The sequence below is a fragment of the Lepus europaeus genome, chromosome 3, assembly GCF_033115175.1.
Source record: "Lepus europaeus isolate LE1 chromosome 3, mLepTim1.pri, whole genome shotgun sequence".
Classification (NCBI taxonomy): domain Eukaryota; kingdom Metazoa; phylum Chordata; class Mammalia; order Lagomorpha; family Leporidae; genus Lepus; species Lepus europaeus.
This window is the reverse complement of record NC_084829.1, coordinates 29,777,864-29,802,112: the sequence shown is the minus strand read 5'-3', so window position 1 is coordinate 29,802,112 and position 24,249 is coordinate 29,777,864. Positions and strand designations below refer to the sequence as shown.

The 24,249-nt window shown below is 39.2% G+C and overlaps 2 protein-coding genes across 2 annotated transcripts; both read right to left on the bottom strand.

Annotated features, from left to right (window-relative positions):
- Window positions 1–4,006: 4,006 nt before the first annotated feature.
- On the bottom strand, window positions 4,007–5,181 carry LOC133756452 (olfactory receptor 2G3-like). Its single transcript, XM_062187137.1, has 2 exons — window positions 5,174–5,181; window positions 4,007–4,967 (listed from the first exon to the last, which is right to left on the bottom strand). The coding sequence occupies exons 1-2, from the start codon at window positions 5,179–5,181 to the stop codon at window positions 4,007–4,009; spliced, it is 969 nt and encodes a 322-aa protein (XP_062043121.1).
- Window positions 5,182–14,609: 9,428 nt separating this feature from the next.
- Window positions 14,610–15,545, bottom strand: LOC133756790 (olfactory receptor 2G3-like). Its single transcript, XM_062187381.1, has one exon. It carries the CDS (start codon window positions 15,543–15,545, stop codon window positions 14,610–14,612), a length of 936 nt encoding a protein of 311 aa, XP_062043365.1.
- Between the last annotated feature and the right edge of the window lie 8,704 nt (window positions 15,546–24,249).

Below are 24,249 nucleotides of genomic sequence, written 5' to 3'. Positions count from 1 at the left end.
TTCTCATAATAGTTGTATAGAATAATTTTTGACTGTCAGTTGTAGCTTAATTAATAAGGATCCATGTTTTGGTAGTGACTATCTCGAGATAGTAGATATAAAGAAGGAAATCTCTTACTTGATAAATTTTACCCTTGAGCAAAAGGAAAAATGGAGAGAAGTAGCTAAATGGGATTAAAAAATGAAAATATGTTTTCAGATATTGGATATTTTCAGCATAAAAATATTGCTTTACTGGCTGTTATACAATGTATACATGTGTTGAAACATCATTGGTTATCCAGAAATAAGCACAATTTTTCTGTCTTAAATTTTGTTAAATAGGAAAAATTTCAAAAGAATGTGTTTAAATTTATGAGATATTTGGGTATTTTTAAGTCACGACAGTAAAGCAACAGAAGTTGGGAAGGCCTTTTGGCCACTGGGCACACTGAGGAAATACCACCAAAGCCTTTCTTCCCAGTACAGTCATGTCTAAGTTCAGGGCCACCTGAAGAACCCAAACAGCTGTGGAAGCTCTTCATCTGGGGGCTGAGTGTGACGAGTTCCTCTGAGCCATGGGGAGCGCTCATGGACTGTAATGAGAGATCTCAACACCAAGTACTCTGGGGGCTTTGGGTTTGTCACCTGGGTGTAGTGGAGGAAGAAGATGCAGTCATGAATGCAAGGCCACATGTCTCAAGAGAAGATTCCCAGAGACAAGGTGCCCATCTAACCATGAGAAAGACTGAACAACACCTCAGAGATTAATTTAACACCATGGGAAAGCTGAAATGAATTGAGAGAATGACTGCTGAGGCAGAGCAAGGAGAGGGGCTTTGCTTTTGTGATGTTGAGTGACCATGACTCTGTGGGTAAGATTGTCATTCAGAAATGCCATCCTGAGAGTGGTCAAGACTGTGAAGAGAGGACCCAAGAGGTCAGAGTGGTTCTGGGAACTGTGGTGGTGATTCTGGAGGTGGTTTTGGTGGCAATGACAGCCGTGGGCATGGAAGAAACTCCAGCAATTGTGGCAGCTTTGGTGGCAGCCATGGTGTGGGTGGATATGGTGACAGTGGGGATGTTTACGATGGATTGGTAATGGTGGAAGCAACTCTGGATGTGGTGGAAGTTACAGTGATTTTGGCAATTATAGGCATCAATTTTCAAGTTTTGGACCCAGGAGGTGAGGAGGCAGAATCTCTGGCCTCTTTGGCAGTGGTGGCCAATATTTTGTCAAATCATACAAAGTGGCTATGACAGCTCTAGCAGCAGCAGTAGCTATGGCAATGGCAGACTGTTTTAATAACTGCCAGGAAACAGCACTTAGCAGGAGAGGAAAGGCAGATAAATCACAGGAAGCTATAGATTTCAAGAGATTTGTGAACTCAGCCAAACACAGCTGTGGCAGGAGTCAGCTGCCACAAAGAAAACATGTGTCAGATAATACTCATGTGTATGGGCAAAAGACAAAAAACAAAAAATTAAAAGATTGCATTTGTGACTAATTAGATAGAAGTTTATTTTAAGTTTTGTTCCTTGGAAAGTATAAAGCCTTAGAACAAAGTGTGTAAATGATTGCTAAAAATAGGCCAAACATGATGCTGAGTAAGTATATATATTTTTAGTTTCTTTCTCTCAATCTGCAAACACCTTACATCCTGCCTTCTTTGTCATGGTGACTTACTTTCTCATGTATTTGCCTATCTTAATCACCATACTATAAATTTACATTTTCCAGACTGTGTCACAGGATACCTTCTCAGGTGTTCCTTTGTTTCAGGTTGAGAAATGCATCACCATCTCTTATTCATATTACTATTTTTTTTTTACTTTTTGACAGCAGAGTGGACAGTGAGAGAAAGAGACAGAGAGAAAGGTCTTCCTTTGCTGTTGGTTCACCCTCCAATGGCCGCTGCGGCTGGCGCGCTGTGGCCGGCGCACCGCGCTGTTCCAAAGGCAGGAGCCAGTTGCTTATCCTGGTCTCCCATGGGGTGCAGGACCCAACCACTTGGGCCATCCTCCACTGTACTTCCTGGCCACAGCAGAGAGCTGGCCTGGAAGAGGGGCAACCGGGACAGATTCTGGCGCCCCGACCAGGACTAGAACCCAGTGTGCCGGCGCTGCTAGGCGGAGGATTAGCCTGTTGAGCCACGGCGCCGGCCTCATATTACTATTAATGTGTTATAACTTTATGTTGAGTATCTTTTCTGCTTTACCTTTAAATATTAATAATAATTCTCATAACAATGGAAATGTTTGTTAAATGGGTTCAGTTTCTGTTTCAGCTGAGGTCTGGAAAAGTCAAGAAGAAATTTGGAAGAACTTGCTTCCTTCCAAATGAAGATACTTACATATTTAGGTATGAATTTTGGGTGCAGTGGACTCATAACTTGCTTTGGGAATGAATCAGGGAGTCTAGGATGTGCTGCAGTAAGAAAGCATTCAAAATAGCCATGGGTTAATACAATAAATATTTATTTCTCATTCATACAATATGGTTTATGGAATTCTGCTAGATTTTTTCTAATGTTTCCCCTCAGGATCACAGCCAGGCAGAGTAAGTTAGTATCCCCAGAATTCCCAGAAGCTGTAAGAGAAGAGATGACAGAGCCCTGTAGAATCTTGTAGTGGCAATTAAATGTTATGGCCTGAAATGAACATGTCCCTTTCTGCCATAGCTAATATGACAGAAGTAATTTATGTCCTCTCAACCTCCAAGAGTACATCTGTGTGCTAGGATGCAGAGGGACAGCCTATTATGTACCAAAGGAGCTGAAAATATATGGAAATCATCATGAGTACTTATTCTGATGGCCTTTGGCTGATTATCCCTTTTTAGGTGGGAGAAATGAGAGCTATAGCTTGAAAAATTAAAGGTGGATTTATGTGGTGAGGGTCAAATTGTGCATACTTCCTTCTTACCTCAGGTCAGACACAAGGTATGTGCAAGGATGATAAAAAGATTTTAGGTTGTGTTGGATGTTTTATGAGCAGAGCTAGTGGATGATTTTGTAATAAATAGCTGAAAGTACATAAACATCAGAGACAGAGTGAAGCAGTCTCGAGCTTACACTAAGATACACTCTGCTGCCTAACTTCTTCTTTGTCCATCTGCAGAGCTTTGGCCTGGCTGGTTCTGAAACCATATTTGTCAGGCTAGAGACACAGAGAAACATGTGCAAGGTGAACTTGAGACGTTCACAACACTTTAACCCCCTCCTTAGGGCCAGCCAGGCTCATACTGGGGATGTGGAGGACGGTAGCCTTAATTCAAATCACGTGTGGCACAAGAGCACACATTTTAATTACTGATATGAGTTATTTACTAAAAGTGAACTTTTTACAAACTGAAAAAGAAGTTGAAAAATAACGGGTAATTATAAATTTGTGATCCAGGAGTTTGGAGAAGGCCACAAGGGTATGGGAAGCATTGATGACAGAATAAAATTATTTTTCTTTTGTTTTAATAATGCACACTGAATCATTCTACCATGAACAGAATTTGATAGCTACGGAGATAGACAGGCAGACAGAGAGACAGAGAGAAACAGAGAGCTCCTGCCAGCTGATTCATTACCAAAATGTCTATGATGGCTGAGACTGGGTTGTAGCCAAGGCCAGGAGGTGGGAAATTAATCTAGGTTTCCAATATGGCAGGAACCCTATTACGTTAGCCATCACCACTACTTTCAGGGTCTGTATTTGCAGAAAGCTAGAGAAAGGAGCTCAATTCAGGATCTGCTCTTTTGGGAAACTGGAGAAAGGAGCTGGAGCTGGGATCAAACCAGGCATTCCAATGTGGGAATGGGAATTGTAATCTAAATGTTCTCTCCCAAACATATTTGATAAAACAGTGTGGAAAAATAAGGCCCTATAAGCTATGGACGTTGCATATAAAGTTCTCTTTTTTAAGACATGGCAGTCATTCTGTAGTAAATACAAACAGGTAAGTACCCCATATACTGTACATTTGGTACTGGTTCTTTAATATTATATATCTTAAACAATACTCCAACTAACATCACTATTTCCTGATTTTTCTTTGTAAATTTTGCTTTCTTTTGAACAGTCTTCTCAGTGCTCCTTTCACATCCTTGTTCCTCAGAGTGTATATGAGGGGGTTGAGGGTGGGAGTCACAACTGTATAGAAGAGTGTGAGGAACTTGCCTTGACTATGGCCAAGGGTTCTCTTTGGTTGAATGTATATGACTGAGCTGGTTCCAAAATAGAGCGACACCACTAGTAGATGTGACCCACAGGTCCCTAGGGCCTTCCGCCAAGCTTGAGATGACTTAAGTTTTATCACGGTTTGAACAATTAATCCATAGGAGACCACTATCAATGCCATGGGAAGAAGGAGGAGAACTAATGTAGCCACAAGAAGCTGAACTTCATTAGAATGGATGTCAACACAAGCCAGCTTAATCATGGCAGGCACCTCACACAGGAAATGGTGGAGATGGTGATGCCCACATCGAGGAAGCCGAAGAGTGATGGTACCTTGGATGAGAGTGTTTCCTACTCCGCTGAGCCATGATATTCCTGCCAAGGTTTTGCAAAATGACGGGTGCATGATAGTAGTGTAATTGAGAGGTCTGCAGACAGCTACATAGCGGTCAAATGCCATGATAGTAAGGAGGACACATTCGGTGGAGCCAAAGGAGAGGGACACATAGAGTTGTATGGCACAGCCCATGGGTGAGATGGTCTTGGCTGGTCCTTTAAGGTTCCACAATAGCTGGGGGACAATGCTAGTGGTGAAGCAAAGATCAAGAAAGGAGAGATTTGTGAGAAAGAAGTACATAGGTGTGTGCAGTTTGGAGTCCAGGCAGGAAACCAGGATAATGGCTGTGTTGCCCACAAGGGTCAGAAGATAAGATATCAAAACTACCACAAAAAGCATGGCTTCCACTTGGGGCTGATCTGAGAATCCAAGCAAAATGAAGTCTCCCTCAGAAGTTTCATTTTTTTGTTCCATCAGTCTTCTAAGGCAAAAGATAAAAATGGACATAGGTAATTCAATCTAGGGAAATATCATTATTATATATTACCATATTTGACACAGACTCTCGGGTGAGGATTTTAACTAGTGAGGTTTCAAACAGATGGAAAAGGGTAATTATTAAAAGCTTTCTTGGGCAGGAATTTGGACTAGCTGGCATTTGGAACAGTGGTTGATGACAGCTGAGACACCCACATTCCATATCACAATGTCAGATTTGAGTCCCAGCTCCAATTCTGATTCAATTTCCTGCTAATGTGCTTCCTGGGGGGGCAGCAGATAATGGCTTGGGTATGTGGGTCCCAGCCACCCATGTGGCTTTTGCCTGGCCCATTCCCATATGTCATGGGTATTTGAAGAGTGAACCAGTAGATGGAAGAAACCTCTCTATCTCTCTGGCTTTCAAATACAATGAAAATAATAGATAAAAAATTAAAAGCATTCATAATAACTAAGGCACTCCCTCCTGTAATTATTTTTTGTTTCAATGAACATTTGATCCACTTCTTCTTTTTCATGCGACCATCTCGTTCCCCTCTTTGTTTTTAATTATTATCAAAGATAACCTACGGAGAGATGAGCATGAAAGCTTCCAGTCTGGATGGCTATACAGTCACTTATAAGGCAAATAATAAAATAAGGTACCACAAATTCCAAAAAATGGAACTAAAAAACAAGCTTTGAAATGTTCACATAGTCGCTTCATAATCACACATTCTGTGAACTTTTTTATGACCCCTTAGATAGACTCTGAGAACAATTTATATATCCAGCATGGAATGCATTTTGTGTGACCACTGCTCATTCTAACAAATTAAAAAAAAGGACCTCAGCAAAATACACGTCTACTTTGTGTTACTGACAAGAAGGTTATGCTGTTTTTACAATTAATTATTTAATTAGAGTGATGCAGGGACAGACATAGATGAGCTAAGTAATTTTATGATTTCTTTAACAGATTACTTATGCATATCTAACTCAAACTATGATGTCTTTTCAAGTTTATGGAAAATACATTTGTGATATGTGGACCTAAAACTCATGGACATACAATCACTGATAGGCATATATTTGTTGAGCCAAATAGCCACAAAATGTTGATAAATATGAAGGAAAATCTCACCTACACAAACTCACTTAAAAACAAAGTAATACCATTTGATGGAAACATGAAAGGGGAACTTAAATTTTTGCCAGCCAATTGTAAAATTATTTTCACTGTTCCATTTAATTCTTCTTAAAAAGGTCTGTTTTACAATACACATTCCATAAGAATTCTACACTTACAATTTTTAAGCTGTCATCTGTACTCCAAAGTTTTTTGCTCTTAAGACAGTAACTTATTGAATCATTTTCTTTTAGGAATAATAGCAACTTGTCATTTTATTCAGATATGATATTTTGAAGAGTAAATTTATGTCTTAAATTGGTTGACTAAAACATAAAAAATTAAAATCTGAAGATAAATATCTAGATATCTATATACCTTATAAAGAATTCCAATCAGGGTCAGGTGTTTGGTCTAGCAGTTAAGATGTCAGTTTGGATGTCTGCTTCCTGTATAGAGTATCTGGGTTCAGTGGCCAACCCTGGTTCCTGATTCAGCTTACTCTCCCACACATTTCTTACTTTACTGTTCGTTCTGATTATTTTGAGGTGTAACTCTGTCCTCTCCAGTTCCCTGATAACCAGCTTATACATTGGGGCTACAGGTGTAGCTTTTTATCTTTTCCATGATTCAAGCCTGTGCCTTGATGGGGGTCTCTGAGCTGGATCTGACAACCAGGTAGATCAGATTTTTGTGGATACATATGAGTGTATAATTTTATCCCAAAATAGAATTATGAGATGCTATCATTGCACATCTAAAATATGAATAAATGCAAGAACTTTCCTTCCCCTCAGCCTTTTTTCCTGGATTTCTTCTTATATTGATGATTACTTTTTTTTTTGACAGGCAGAGTGGACAGTGAGAGAGAGAGAGAGACAGAGAGAAAGGTCTTCCTTTTTCCATTGGTTCAGCCCCCAATGGCCGCTGTGGCTGGCGTGCTGTGGCTGGCGCACCGCGCTGATCTGAAGCCAGGAGCCAGGTGCTTATCCTGGTCGCCTATGCGGATGCAGGGCCCAAGGACCTGGGCCATCCTCCACTGCACTCCCGGGCCACAGCAGAGAGCTTGACTGGAAGAGGAGCGACCGAGACAGAATCCAGCACCCCGACTGGGAATAGAACCTGGTGTGCCGACGCCGCAGACAGAGTATTAGCCTATTGAGCCATGGTACCGGCCAACAATGATTACTTTTCATGAAGATTTATAATGGTCAGACCACCCGAATAGATTCCTGAATGAGAATCTATAACAGGCCGGCGCTGTGGCTCAATAGGCTAATCCTCAGCCTTGCGGCGCTGGCACACCAGGTTCTAGTCCCGGTTGGGGTGCCGGATTCTGTCCCGGTTGCCCTCTTCCAGGCCAGCTCTCTGCTGTGGCCTGGGAGTGCAGTGGAGGATGGCCCAGGTCCTTGGGCGCTGCACCCGAATGGGAGACCAGGAGAAGCCCCTGGCTCCTGCCTTCGGATCAGCGCGGTGCGTCGGCCACAGCGCGTGGGCCGCGGCTGCCATTGGAGGGTGAACCAAGTGCAAAGGAAGACCTTTCTCTCTGTCTCTTTCTCTCACTGTCCACTCTGCCTGTCAAAAAATAAAAATAAAAATAAAAAAGGAACAAAAAGAATCTATAACAGAGATAAAAAGCTTCAGTAGATGTGTCAGTTCTGTATAATGTTATTGGAGAAATTCAAGAAAGACAAGACATGATGCTATGAGACATTAAGACAGACATACCTCCTTAGGGTCACCTCTTTGTACATTTGCCAGAGTGTAGTGAATACTGCTGTCTACACTTCAGTTATGTTTGAGTTTCTCCCTGCAGTAACTCACTGCCAAGGATCCATGAGCCTGGTGAAAGTAAATATTTACCGTGCCACAGACCCTGGAGAAAATCAATTTAGAAAAATGAAACATACATAAGATTTAGATTTTTCCCAATACGCTGGGGACATGTATATCCAAATTGCTAATTAACATGGAGTTATTTGTTGTCCAGAATAGTGTTTCTCAAGGGAGAATCATGAAGAAAAGCATTTCTCAAGTGGACCTTGGTGGATCTTTAGTTAGAAAATATCATAGGCAAATTCTCTTGTTTATATTCAGGCCTCTTGAGTGTATATGCTTTCATATTCATTGATGCGATGTAGTCAATGTTTATCTCCATTTGCTCCTTCATTAAACTCATTGTTTTCTGTACTTTATTATTTTATTTTATTTTATTTTATTTTATTTTATTACTATGTAGTACTATAAAATAAATTCCACTTTAGTGGGATTTGAAATTATTGAGGCCGGTTTTGTGGCTTAGCGGGTAAAGCTGCCAACTGCAATGCCAGCATTCCATATGGGCACCGATTCATGACCTGACTGCTCCACTTCTGATCCAACTCTCTGTTGATAGCCTGAGAAAAGCAGTGGAAGATGGTCCAAGTTCTTGGATCCTTGCTACCCCCATGAAAGACTTGGAGGACTTGGAAGAAGCTCCTGGCTCCTGGTTTTGGTCTGACTTAGATCTGGCCATTGTAATTACCTGGGAAGTAAACCAGTGGGTGAAAAAATCTCACTCTCTTTCCCTCCCTCTCTCTCTCTCTGTAACTATTTTAACTAATTAAATAAATGAATATTATAAAACGTGTTTGAAATTATTGCTTTAGGATGCACCAACATTCTTATTGCCAATTTAAATGTCATATTTACCTGTCAACTTTTACACACAGTATGACTTTTCAAGCCCTACTCCCATCCATGGGAAATTGCAGCTTTTGCTTGATTGTTGGTGATTGCAATCTCACTAAATCTTTATCTGAATCTTTTTTCTTTCATTTTGCTGCACAGTTACTTTCACTTTGAGTTTTTTTTTAGCACTTTCTGTATGGTAAAATTATTTTTGGTGATAACTATAACATTTAATAATTATTATATATAAGAATATAATACATGCATAATATATATTAAATCACATATTATCATATAATGTATAATCTATTATAATATATAACATATATACAATATATAACATATTATAATAAAATATACCATATATTATAATATATATAATATATATTTATATATGATATATACATATCATATATATAATAATATTATATTGTCGAAAATAATAAGTGCTGTAGAAAAGAAATGCAGTAAGAAAATTTTTATTTTCAATGAACTTTGAATATATAATAGTGCTACTAGAAGAAACAAAATATAAATAATTAAACAAATACTACAATATCAAAACCAAAGCATCTGCAAAAAGTATAATTGTGTCATTACTGTTAATTTTATCAATTTATTTTTAAGCATAAAACAATCAATAATTAAAAAGAAAATTATCTCTACTTTCAGTGTAGTAGCTAAATATTGCTAAGTATTTCAGGTAGGAGCAAAATCTACACTTGTAAAGCAGAGATACTGTAACTTCAATTCACACATGACTTAGCTCTCTCTTATTTACTTTTCTTTTTTAAAATATTTATTTATTTATTTGAAAGGTAGAAAAATGGGGTGGAGAGAAACAGAGAGAGAGAGAGAGAAAGAGAGGGAGAGGGAGATCTTTCATCTGCATCTGCTGATTCCCTCTCCAATGGTGGATCAGCCAGGCCTGGGCCAGGTATAATGCAGGAGCCTGGAACTTCATATGGGTCTCTCACCTGGGTGGCAAGGACCCAAGTTCTTGAACCATCTTCTCCTGCTTTCCCAGGCACATTAGCAGAGAGCTGGATCATAAGTAGAGCAGCTAGGACTTGAACTGGCATTCATGTGGGATGCCAGTGTTGCAGGTGATGGCTTAACCCACAAGGCCACAGTGTTGGCCTCTGTTTAGTACTTTCACATTTTGTGCACAAAAACTCCAAGTGGTCATATCAAAAGACAGAATTGAAATATCTCAAGTTTTGTAATCAATGTGGTATCATTGTTTACTTTCCTTTTTAAATGTCAAACTATATTTTTTTTTTCAAAAAGATCCAACAGGAGTTGGGAAGAGAAGGATGTGAATTAGTATATATCTTACCTGACATAATTATATTAGTATATACAAAATTATAATTATATAATTAGTCTAAATCTTGCTTGACTTCTATAGATGACTACAGTGCCTCGCACACTTCTTTTCACAAGATAGGAGGTAAACAAACAAAACAGGGGATGGCAGCATGGCTCACTTGGCTAATCCTCTGCCTGTGGTGCTGGCATCCCATATGGATGCTGGATTCTAGTCCTGGCTGCTTCTCTTCCAGTCCAGCTCTCTGCTACGGCCCGGGATGGCAGTGGAGGGTGTCCCAATGTTTGGGCGCCTGCACTCGCTTGGGAGACCAGGAGGAAGCACCTGGCTCCTGGCTTCTTCGGATTGGCTTAGTTCTGGCCGTAGCAGCCATTTGAGGGGTAAACCGACGGAAGGAAGACTTTTCATTCTGTCTCTCTCACTGTTTAACCCTACCTGTCAAAAACTAACAAACAAACAAACAAGCAAAACAACAGTTATTCTACCAGCATATTTGGGTAAAGCACAGGTGGAGTAGAAGGAGATGTCACAAAGATGTCATGGGCCATGGTTACTCATTTGACCTTATGAAAAATGGGAACCAAGAACACAGTGTCTAACATCCTGCCCATCCAGTTGAAATCAACCCAGAATCAAGAAGGTCTTTGCATGGCAGGGAAAAGGGTAAGCACCAGAATTATGGCAATCTTCAGTAGTGCAACACACACCAGAAATATTTCCTATTGTATAGGCCTTCAGTCCTTAGAAGGCATGGACCCAGTTTGCCACATTGGCCCAGGGCATGTTTGTCCCTCCCTCACCTAAGCTTCTGTTGTATTGATCTGTACTGAGATCCACACAGCTGGAGTCTTTTGAAAGAGCCAAAGAGCCACCTCCAGCCGATTAGCCAATCTACTCAAGTGAACCAAACAGGTGCCCCTGCCCACCTAATTTCCATCTTGCACTCTGAGTCTCCTATGAGCAGTAAGCATGTTTCCTTTTTATCTTTAATCCTGGGAAGAAACTAAACAGCCTGGCCTGAGTTATATCCTACTCAGATTCCTAGGAAGCAGTAAGTGGCCTCACAAAGAGTACCATGGCCCCAGGAAGCAGAAGAATAGTCCTACTGAGCTATGCGTGGTCCCAGGAAGCAGCTGGGCAGCCTTTCCTGAGAAGCCCTTTGAAGGAACTTATATAGATCTCAAGGACTGATGAATCCTGCTTCTAGACCCACTGGTGTTGCCTGGTCCCAGCATGGCCTTCAGATATTTGCAGGCATCCTGGCCTCATCATCAGCTACACAGTTCTATGCATACCCAGATCTACTGTAGCAGCCCCACCTCTGCTCAGACCTCAGAAACTGACAGGTTTACCACCCCAACAGGCACTAGTCTTATTCAGCTGCATGAGTGACTCAATGTGATCCTGTCCTCATGCCCAGAGTACAGTTTACCCACACCCACAGCTGAGCATGTCATTCACAAAGACACTTGCAAACTTGCCCCAGCTAACACAGCTGCATTATAGCAGATGGAGAAATCCTGAAAACCACTGTAACCTATAATACTGAGAAGGCTGCAATCATTACCGATGTTGATTATGGCTAAGAAAACTACACATATGCTATGCTAAAGACTACTTGGAACCAAAGCTAATGTCACCTACCCTACTGACATACTAGGAAATAGCTTTAACAGAAAGTCTATGAAAGCCACCCTATGAAGTTGGTAGAGGCAACTGACCCATGAGATGCACACATATCAACATTTGGACATGGCATGAGTAAAATTAACAAACTGTTACAATGCGTAAAGGAATGATGTAACTTTCTAGCAACAGATCCTGAGAAAAGGAAATAGAATAATACATGTTTTACTGGTTGAATTTTAACATGAGAAATTAAGCAGGTGTGTTGTGAAGATGAAAAAAGAAGGAAGTAAATGTGTAACAGAGAGAAATAGATGAAAGTGAATGTGATAATTAAAAAATACGGATAATTGTATAGGTGAAAATAAATCTCACTAAAGCAGCTTTTCAGGAGACTTTTGTCAATGAGGAGCTCATCTGATGTGTACATAGTACGTGAATTCGGCTTGTACGGGGAGATAAGCTAGATGACTAAATGTGAGGTGTGCTGCACAATGCTTGGATAAGGATATCTTGTTTAGAGTTTAAGTTTTGTGTTAGTATGAAGCATTCATTGTTCCTCCTACTCTGGGAGTGAAAAACCACAGAAATTGAAGCAAGAACAAAATATCTGTTTTAGTCACAATCAGTAGTCACAACTGAGTCCATACTGATGCATCAAAGTGAACTCATTACTATTGGCTTATTTATTAATAAGTGCGTGTTTATATGACAAACACAATGGTCACATGTCCAAAGCATAACCTGCTTGACAATTGAGAGAAAATTTATGCTGGAAAACATTTGTGTATTTGCCACTGAAAATTCTCAATCTGATATCATGATTATCACTAAGAAAATCAATAGTTTATTACTAATAACTATAATATGTTACATATTCCTTACCATATGCTAACTACTTAATATGAAATACTTCTGAGGTTGTCCTACTATTAGAATTGAAGTGGGGGAGCCTCAGAGATGTGAAATGATTTAGAATTATGTGACGGGTAAAGGAATGGTAGCAGCAGGATAAAGATTCTGATCTCTCCAAGTTCAAATATCATTCTTTATTACCACCTACATACTCTGTTCTTTTAGAAATTACAATTTCAACTCACCATTAAGGTAAGTCTACACTTGCTAAACCTAAGAGAAGTAAATATATTTTCCCATGGTATAAAGATAAAAAAATGATTTCTTACTTTTCTCATTTTTTTTTTGACAGGCAGAGTGGATAGTAAGAGAGAGAGACAGAGAGAAAGGTCTTCCTTTTTGCCATTGGTTCACCCTCCAATGGCCACTGCGGCCGGCGCATCTCACTGATCCGAAGCCAGGAGCCAGGTGCTTCTTCTGGTCTCCCATGTGGGTGCAGGGCCCAAGCACTTGGGCCATCCTCCACTGCCTTCCCGGGCCATAGCAGAGAGCTGGCCTGGAAGAGGGGCAACCGGGATAGAATCCGGCGCCCCAACCGGGGTTAGAACCCAGTGTGCTGGCACCGCAAGGCAGAGGATTAGCCTGTTAAGCCACAGCGCCGGCTAACTTTTCTCATTTTTTAAGACAGTTGTCTTCTCATTCAGACATCAATACTAATTACAGACTGGTAAGAATTTTTATTAGATTCAGTTGAAAGCAGTAAGTATCTATTAGGTGACCATGAATGAAATAGTGTAACCTGGAGAGTAAAAGGTCGAAAATATGTTAGCTGGTATTCATTGATTATTTGTTGACAAGTTCTTTACATATGTTGCATTCTAAATATTGTAATCAGTGTAAATGATTTGTTTTACAGAATTTAACTTGACTACAAAAACAGCCAACAAAAATTGCAGAAGCTCTACAAGGAAGATGCAGAGTTAAAAAATATTTTAGTCTAGTCTCTCCACTGTTCTCCACAAGATAAAGGAAAGATATTTATTGAGACAAATGGGAAAATATTTTATTTTTTTAACTTTTATTTAATGAATATAAATTTCCAAAGTACAACTTATGGATTACAATGGATTCCCTCCCCATAACTTCCCCCCCACCATCAACCCTCCCCTCTCCCGCTCCCTCTCCCCTTCCATTCACATCAAGATTCATTTTCAACTATATATACAGAAGATCAATTTAGCATATATTAAATAAAGCTTTCAAGAGTTTGCACCCACACAGAAGCACAAAGTGTAAAATACTGTTTGAGTACTAGTTATAGCGTTAAATCACAATGTACAGCACATTAAGGACAGAGATCCTATATGAGGAGTAAGTACGCAGTGACTCCTGAAGTTGACTTAAATTGATACGCTTGTTTATGGCATCAGTAATCACTCAAGGCTCTTGTCATGAGTTGCCAAGTCTATGGAGGCCTTTGGAGTTTGCTGACTCTGATCTTATTTAGACAAGGTCATAGTCAAAATGGAAGTTCTCTCCTCCCTTCAGAGAAAGGTACCTGCTTCTTTGATCACCCATTCTATGGAAAATATTTTAAAGATAATTGTTTTCAGGAATTATTAGAGTATGGATAGGAAGGAGCATAATCTAGAACCACCCAGGAAAATGATTATAAAGCAATCATAAAAATGGGGAGAAAAAAGGAATAAAAAGTGGAAACAAAAGAAAATAAGGAAGAAACAGAAGAATATTAAAGAAGGCAAGAAGAGAGGGACGGTGAGAAACCAGAGTAATATGAACAATAGGCACTTTGAGTATATGAGAGAACATTGCATCACATATGGGCCAAAAGAAGCCTGGGGAGGAATTGGAGAGCAAAGGTTGTTCTGAGTCCAAGTGAAATGCAATAGCACAGACTGTGAGGTTTGCATCTCTTCCTTTTAGGCTGCTGAAGTTACCGAGGAAAGGTCATGCAAAATGACCTTGAGAAGTTGCTTTCTCATCAACAATAGACCACTGTTTACTCTGCTTCATTTCTATGTGGTTGGGTCTCTGTGAAATAGTCTTACCAGTGCCCCTTTCACATCTTTGTTCCTCAGTGTGTAGATGAGGGGATTAAGCATTGGGGTCATGACTGTATAGAAGAGGGAGATGAATTTTCCATGAGTTTGGGAATAAGAACTGTTGGGCTGGATGTAGACAGCAGTGATGCTCCCATAGAAGAGGGTCACAACCATCAAGTGGGATCCACATGTCCCCAGGGCCTTGTGCCAGGCCTGCTCTGACTTAATCCTTACAACCGCCCTGGCTATGTGTCCATAGGATGTCAGTATCAGTGATAAGGGCAAGAGCAGCAAGACCAACGAAGCAAAGAAGAGCTGGACCTCATTGGCATGGATGTCCACACATGCAAGCTTAATCATGGAGGGTACCTCACAGAAGAAGTGATGGAGCAATCGGTGTCCACAGCGAGGCAGCCGGAGGGTGACAGTCCCCTGGATGAGAGCATTTCCTGTCCCGCTCAACCACGCGACCCCTGCCAGAGCCTGGCACAGCTGTGGGTTCATCACAGTAGTGTAGTGGAGAGGTTTACAAACTGCAGCATAGCGATCAAAAGCCATGACAGCCAGGAGAACACACTCGGTGGAGCCCGTTGCCAGGGAGACGTAGAGTTGAATGGCACAACCCAGGGAAGTGATGGTCTTGGCTGGTCCTTTTAGGTTCCAGAGCAGCTGAGGGACAACACTGGTGGTAAAACAAATATCAACTATTGATAGTTGAGTAAGAAAAAAGTACATGGGTGTTTTGAGTTTAGGGTCTACAGAGGAGATCAAAAAAATCACTGTATTTCCTGCCAATGTAAGAAAATAGGCTATCAGGACAATCACGAAGAGTATCTTTTCCAGCTGGGGCTGGTCAGAGAAACCTACTAGTGTGAAGTCCCTCTTGACACTTACATTGGTCAGTCCCATGTTGCTGTTATAAAAAGGAAGAACACATTACAATTATTCAAACCTAAACTTTAAAATATAACTCTACAGAAAGTCACATGAAGTGTATTTTGGATGTGAAATTTTTTCCTGAGAAGTTACTATTAGAGGTCAAGATAAAATTTATCACAGGAAAAACTAGACAGTAAGAAAAAGAATTTCAAAGGAGCACAATATGCTCACTTCATTTATAGCTTACAACAACGAATCATTTATATGAAATCGGAAAATCAGTATTATTAATATTTGTTATTCATGTAAATGTAATATATAAATTATTCTTTTAAATGACACTTGCATTCTTCCACAGTAAATTCTGAGTTGGAAATATTTTTCCTTTTTCAAATATTTTTACATACAAATGATAGTTAATTTTTGCATATTAAAGATATTATTTTCATGTAGAAATGCAACATTTGATTATTGAAATTTATATTAACCTTTATATCTAAGTATTTATTCATGTAGGAACATAATTGCAAAAACATATTTCCTTCAGACATTGAATGAGTTAACTCATTTACTCAACCAGAGTATTAATGTTATAAATGTATGCAGTGCATTCTGAAAAACCCTCCTTCTCTTTGATGTGTGGTATTGGGGAATAGTATCAGTTTTTTCTGTTATTTATTGAATGAAAGGCAGTTGACTCTGAATGCAAATATAGCTATCAACATAATGAGAGTTCTTTATTTGAAAGAAAGAGGTTTTGTCAATATGTATCAAACCTATGTGGAATTTTTACCTTCTAGGAGACTAAAGGGCCAAGATGTTTAGTGAGATTTTAGAAAGTCTAAACAGTTATAAATAATGGTTTAAAATATATTCAGTTAAACATACAATGAAAGAGCATAATCATTTTTCATGTTTAGAAAAATAGGTGCTTTTTACTTGGCACCAGTAAAATTCAACATGCCTTAACATTCTTCCCTAATAATAATTGCATAACCTGAAATTGTTTAATGCTTATTTTGGAAATTCGTATGGAAGGAAAATGTATTAAGGAAGTCTCAGTGATTAGCATCATATATTGATTTTACCTATTTTATAAACATGATCCTAGAAGGATTCAGTAAAAAAACATGAAGTCAAGAGACTGATATGGTCAAGGATCTGGATGGACATCAACATCAGAGTGAAGTCACTGAGTGATCCTTCAAGATAGGGAGAAAAAAGAACAATGGTAAAAAGAGAATAGAAAGACTCTTATTAATCAAGCTAGTTTATATCATTGTATTACATATATTTCTAATTCTAATAAATGTACCCATAGGTATGTATATCCATGCAAGCAAACATAAGTCACACATAATGACTAACTTCCCAGTCTCTCATTCATGGACAATTCCCATATGATTCGTCACACTTTTAGAAAGCATTCATTTGTCTTCTATCAATAAATAAAATGGAACCAGACATATCCATGCTTGTTCTAATCTGTTGAATACATCTTTCTTGTTATCACACCACCCATTCCACTTAAATGACATTTTATACTATATTTTAACACTCCCATCAATTATCTAAAATAGAATGATGACAGATACATTTAAATTCATGAACTAGCTTCTCATTTACGTTTAGCTTGTAGAAGAATTGTATTTAACTATGATGTAAAATATAGTAGAACATATGCACCATATTGTATCACCTAACCCAAATGGAATCTGAATCTCAATTTAAATCTGAATCTCAATTTACCACTAAAAGTTAATCATCATGGACATGATGCGTAAATAAAATAAAATCAATACTTAAAAATAAGTGAACAAATTAAAAGAGGACATTTTCTACATTTTTACCCAAATAAATCATGTTTCAATACAGAAAAGGAATTTATGCCGCAGATATCAAACCTGTATTACCTTGAAGTGACAAATCAGTGCTTAAGGTCCATGTATTGATTGTAGCAGCTGCTATTTGAGATTTAAGATCCCCAAAGACCATTAAATCAGGGAAAACTTAGAGAGGACACAGGTCACTGGATCCTAAAAGGTCCCAGGACATGACTCCCCCAGTGTGGTAATTAATACCTGAATCTGTAGTATCGAAAGATACACTGTCCCAGGAGATCATTCTGATATACATTTGGCTCTCTGTTCTTTCGATATTGCTTAAATCCAGGAAACATCACAAAGATATTTAACTCCTGCATTTAGAGTCTCCCAGTACTCAGTTTTCTGATTTCTGCTGCATTAATGTTGGATTTTTATCAATGGTCTAGTATGTATTTCAACCTTGACATCATTTCCACTGAGTTTTGCTAACTAACATTTTTGTTTAGAGACATAATATATCCTTCTGGCTGATAACTTCAAATTATTATCATTATAAATTTAAATTTTTGTTACCTTGTCCCTTTTTCACATCACTATGGGAATTTCCAGTTCTCCAACATTACAACTATGCTGTTTTCCTCACTTCATACAGGCACTTGAGTGCTACTGCAGATGTAAATAAAAAATGTTGAATCATGCCCTTAAGAACAACTAGTATCTGTTGACTTAAATGGGCTCTTGATCTATCTAGAAATCTTTTTCTGTGTGTCTTTGTTCATCTCTTCCATCTCTCTAGCGAATGTTTGACAAAGTCTTAAATCTTCCCTCCCCACTCTCTTGTGCCACACATTACTACATACAATTCATATTTCTCTGACTTCTAAGATAAAACAGATGACCCAGATGGAAATTTTTAACATATCATTATATTATATTATTATATATTTCTAATTCTAATGAATGCACTCATGGTTATGCATATCCATGCAAGTAAACATGAATCACACATAAAGCATAACTCTTCTTGATCTCTTACGCATGTCTATCAGCTATCAGCTTATCCACATTCATATCCCTCCTTCACACTTTTCTTTAGTGTAAGTCTAATCTTATGTGTATAAAGTTAATTGAAGTAGATCTTAGTAAAAAAATAAGAATGGGAATAGGAGAGGGAGGAGGAAGAAGGGAGGGAGGGAAGGAAGGCATGGAAGAATCACTATGATTCTAAATTTATTTTTCCTTATTACTTAAATGTCTTTAATATATAATTGACAGGTTAAACAATTTTATTAGGTTTCTCACTGGCAATCTTTTAATTTATTCTAAAAAGCTATTTTTTAAAAACTTTTATTTAATGAATATAAATTTCCAAAGTACAGCTTATGGATTACAATGGTTTCCCCCTCCCATAACTTCCCTCCCACCCCCAACCCTCCCTTTTCCCCCTCCCTCTCCCCTTCCATTCACATCAAGATTCATTTTCAATTCTCTTTATATACAGAAGATCAGTTTAGTATATATTAAGTAAAGATTTCAACAGTTTGCCCTCACATAGCAACACAAAGTGAAAAAATACTGTTGGAGTACTAGTTATAGCATTAAATCACAGTGTACAGCACATTAAAGACAGAGATCCTACATGATATTTTTTAAAAAATTGATTAATTTTAAAAAATTGATTAATTTTTATGCAATTTCCAATTTAACACCAGGTTTTTTTTTCATTTCCAATTATCTTTATATACAGAAGATCAATTCAGTATATACTAAGTAAAGATTTCATCCGTTTGCACCCACACAGAAATACAAAGTATAAAAATACTGTTTCAGTACTAGTTATAGCATCACTTCACATTGGACAACACATTAAGGACAGATCCCACATGAGATGTAAGTACACAGTGACTCCTGTTGTTGACTTAACAATTTGACACTCTTGTTTATGGTGTCATTAATCTCCCAAGGCTCTAGTCATGAGTTGTCAAGGCTATGGAAGCCTTTAGAGTTCGCCGACTTTGATCTTATTCTGATAGTGTCATAGTCAAAGTGGAAGTTCTCTCCTCCGTTCAAAGAAAAGTGCCTCCTTCTTTGATGGCCCCGTTCTTTCTGCTTGATCTCACTTGCAGAGATCTTTCATTTAGGTCTTCTTTTTTTTCCAGAGTGTCTTGGCTTTCCATGCCTACAATACTCTCATGGGCTCTTCAGCCAGATCCGAATGCCTTAAGGGCTGATTCTGAGGCCAGAGTGTTGTTTAGGACATCTGCCATTCTATGAGTCGGCTGTGTATCCCACTTCCTATGTTGGATCGTTTTTTCCCCTTATGATTCTATCAGTTAGTACTAGCAGACACTAATCTTGTTTATGTGATCCCTTTGACTCTTAGACCTATCAGAGCCATCAATTGTGAACTGAAATTGATCACTTGGACTAGTGAGATGGCATTGGTACATGCCACCTTGATGGGATTGTGTTGGAATCCCCTGGCACTTTTCTAACTCCATCATTTGGGGCAAGTCCGATTGAGCATGTCCCAAATTGTACATCTCCTCCCTCTTTTTTCCCACTCTTATATTTAACAGGGATCACTTTTCAGTTAAAATTTAAACACCTAAGAATAATTGTGTCTTAATTACAGAGTTCAATATAGAACTAGTTCAACAACAACAACAAATACTAAAAAGGATAAAGTATTACATTGTACATCTAGAGTCAGGACAAGAGCTGATCAGGTCATTGTTTCTTATGGTGTCCATTTCACTTCAACAGGTTTCCCCTTTGGTGCTCAGTTAGTTGTCGCCAATCAGGGAAAACAAATGATATTTTTCTCTTTGGGACTGGCTTAATTCACTCAGCATGATGTTTTCCAGATTCCTCCATCTTGTTGCAAATGACTGGGTTTCATTGTTTCTTACTGCTGTATAGTATTCTATGGAGTACATGTCCCATAATTTCTTTATCCAGTCTACTGTTGATGGGCATTTGGGTTGGTTCCAGGTCTTAGCTATTGTGATTTGAGCTGCAATATACATTAATGTACAGATGGCTTTTTTATTTGCCAATTTAATTTACTTTGGGTAAATTCCAAGGAGTGGGATGGCTGGGTTGAATGGTAGGTTTCTATTCAGGTTTCTGAGGAATCTCCAGACTGACTTCCATAGTGGCTTAACCAGTTTGGATTCCCACCAACAGTGGGTTAGTGTCCCTTTTTCCCCACATCCTCTCCAGCATCTATTGTTCGTAGATTTCTGACTGTGAGCCATTCTAAGCGGGGTGAGATGGAACCTCATTGTGGTTTTGATTTGCATTTCTCTGATTGCTAGTGAAATTGAACATTTTTTCATGTGTCTGTTGGCCATTTGGATTTCCTCTTTGGAAAGATATCTATTGAGGTCCTTGGCCCATCTCTTAAGTGGGTTGTTTGTTTTGATGTTTTGGAGTTTCTTGATTTCTTTTTAGATTCTGGTTATCAACCCTTTATCTGTAGCATAGTTTGCAAATATTTTTCCCCATCCTGTCAGTTGCCTCTTCACTTTCCTGACTGTTTCTTTTGATTAAAGAAACTTCTCAATTTGATGCAATCCCAAATGTTAATTCTGGCCTTGACTGCTTGTGCTTCTGGGTTATTTTCCAAGAAGTTTTTGCCAGTACCTATATCTTGCAGGGTTTCTCCAATGCTCTCTAATTATTTGATGGTTTCAGGTCATAGATTTAAGTCTTTAATCCATGTTGAATTAATTTTTGTGTAAGGTGAAAGGTAGGGGTCTTGCTTCATGCTTCTGCATGTAGAAATCCAATTTTCCCAGCACCATTTATTGAATAGACTGTCCTTACTCCAGGGATTGGTTTTAGATCCTTGATCAAATATAAGTTGACTGTAAATGTTTAGGTTGATTTCTGGTGTTTCTATTCTGTTCCATTGGTCTATCCATCTGTTTCTGTACTAGTACCATGTTGTTTTGATAACTACTGCCCTGTAGTATGCCCTGAAATCTGGTATTGTGATGCCTCCAGCTTTGTTTTTGTTGTGCAAGATTGTTTGTCTATTCGATGTCTCCTGTGTCTCCATATGAATTTCAGCATCCTTTTTTCCAGATCTGAGAAGAATGTCTTCGGTATTTTCTAAATTTTTTTTGAAAGGCAGATTTAGACAGTGAGAGAGAGAGGAGAGAAAGAGAGAGAGAGAGAAAGGTCTTCCTTCCATTTGTTCACCCCTCAAATGGCCACTACGGCTGGCGCATTGCACCGATCTGAAGCCAGGAGCCAGGTGCTTCCTCCTCGTCTCCCATGCGGGTGTAGGGCCAAAGCACTCGGGCCGTCCTCCACTGTCTTCCCAGGCCACAGTAGAGAGTTGGACTGGAAGAGGTGTAACGGTTCAGAACTGGTGCCCCAACCAGGACCAGTACCCGTGCTGTAGGCCAAGGATTAGCCTAGTGAGCCATGGCGCTGGCCCTAAATTTGTATATAGGAAACGCGTAAAATTTGTGTAACTTAAATAAAACATTTGTAGGTAAAAAAATAATTAAATAAATTTATTTATTTATTTGAAAGACCAGGTGAAAGAGATGTGGAGGAGAAGGAGGAAAGAGAGAGAAAGAGAGAGAGAGAGAGAGAGAGAGAGAGAGAGAGAGAGAGATCATCCATTGATTCAGACCCCAAATGACTACAGTAGCCAGGATAGAACCACACTGAAACCAGCAACCTGGACCTCCATTCAGGTCTCTCACATGGGTGACAGGGATCCAAGTACTTGGGCCATTATACACTGCTTCCTAGGTTGCAATAGCAGGAAGCTGGATCACAAGAGGAGTAGCAGGGATTCAACCAAAACCCTGATATAGGATGTGGGTGTCCCAAGTGATGGCTTCATCCACTGCATCACAATGTTCACCCTTTTTTAAAAAAAATGTTCACTTGAAAGGAAGAGAGATTGATTGATTGATTGATTGATTCTACCTGCTGATATTCTCCCCAAAACCCTGCTACAGCCAAGACTGGGCCAGGCTGAAGCCAGGAGCCAGGGCCACCATCTGGATATCTCATTTGGGTGACAAGGACTCATGTACTTGGTTCATCACCTATTACCTCCCTGGCTCCTCAGCAGGAAACTAGATCAGAAGTGGAGCAGCTAGGACTTGAGCCAGCACTCTGATATGGCATGTCAGTGTCCCAAGTGGAAGCTTAACCTGCTTTGCTGCAATACTCACCTGCTTCATGCTTATCTTAAGGTCTCAAAAACAAAGTGTGCCTCTTTTTTTGTTTTAGATTAATCCCTCTTCCAACATATTATAGCCAAAGGAAAATCTCATGCACATTCAGGTCTGAGTCAGATGGAATTAATAATCACTGAGTGGATCAAGTCTAAGAAAAATAATTGCAGCAAATCAAAAACAAATGGTAGGGGCTGGCGCTGTGGCATAGCAGGTAAAGCCGTTGTCTGCAGTGCCGGCATCCCATATGGGTGCCACCCGTGTGAGTCCCAGCTGCTCCCTCTGTGATCCAGCTCTCCTCTTTGGCTGGGAAAGCAATGGAAGATGGCCCAAGTTCTTGAGCCCCTCTACCTGCATGGGAGACCTGGAAGAAGCTCCTGGCTCCTGGCTTCAGATTGGCATCACTCCAGCTGTTGCTGGGAAGTGACCCAGTGGATGGAAGACCCCCCCACCTCCCCGCTCGCCGCCTTTCCTTCTCTCTCTGTGTAACTTTGACTTTCAAGTAAATAAATAAATCTTTAAAAAAATTGTAACTTAGGTAAGGTTTGTACTTGGTAATAAAAGACTGTGGTGACTAACTTCAGAGGACAGATTCTTTCTGAACCTTAAATAATTGTTGAGCTCCATACAAACAATTTTCTATGAATTGAGTCCCAGGACTGCAAAATATACAGAATTATTAGTAAAACATGGATTTTTATGAAAGTCTATTGATTTTTAAAATAATTTTTACTGCATAAAAGTGAAATATTCATAAGGATAATTTCCACAAACTATTAGAACATCCTTTGATCAAGATAAAGAACATAAGGAATATTCTATAAGAACTATCAAGCTCAATTCCTTATCCTACTTGTACCTGCTCCCATGTAACCATTGTTATGTTTCTTTGAACTAAGCATAAATAAAATCATGCACCATACTTTCTTTGGTATTCGATTTCATTTACTTATCTTGAAATATTTATTTATTTATTTGGAAGGCAGAGTTACAGGGGAGGGAGGGAGGGAGAGAGAGAGAGAGAGAGAGAGAGAATGAATCTTCAATCCACTGTTCAGTCCTCAAATGGCTGCAACAGCCAAGGCTTAGCCAGTCTGAAACCAGGAGATGGGAGCTTCTTCTAGGTCTCCCATGTGGATGTCAGGTGCTGAAATACCTGCTGCTTTTCTCAGACCAATAGCAGGGAGCTGTATCAGAAGTGGAGCACTGGGATAGGAACTGGTGCCCAAATGGAATGCCGGCATTGCAGGTGGTGACTTTACCCACTACGCTACAGTGCCGGACCCTTAAAAAAGTTGCCTCTTCTTTAAAAAGTGAGAATGAATAGATTGGAAACATGGTCTCACGGTCAAGAATTTTGATTCATCATCCCTTTCTGTTACAGATAATTTTAATACAAAATAATGCTGTTCTTGCATGGGCCGGATGATAGTGTGCAATCAATTGTCTTCCAGTGGAAATAGAGGCACACATCCCTGTGGTGTTTTTTCTCTCCAGAGACCTGTTTCCCTCTTTAGTGTGGTTATTGGAAGTTGCCTGGGAAGGAGAGCTCCAGAGATCTTCGTAAATAAATAATCTAAACATCCATTACTTGAAAATAGTTTGAGCCAATATTGTAGAAGAGAGACTCCACTAACAACTTAACCATCCATAGTTCCTCCACTGGACTTGGGCCATTTTCTATTGCTTTCCTAGGCCATA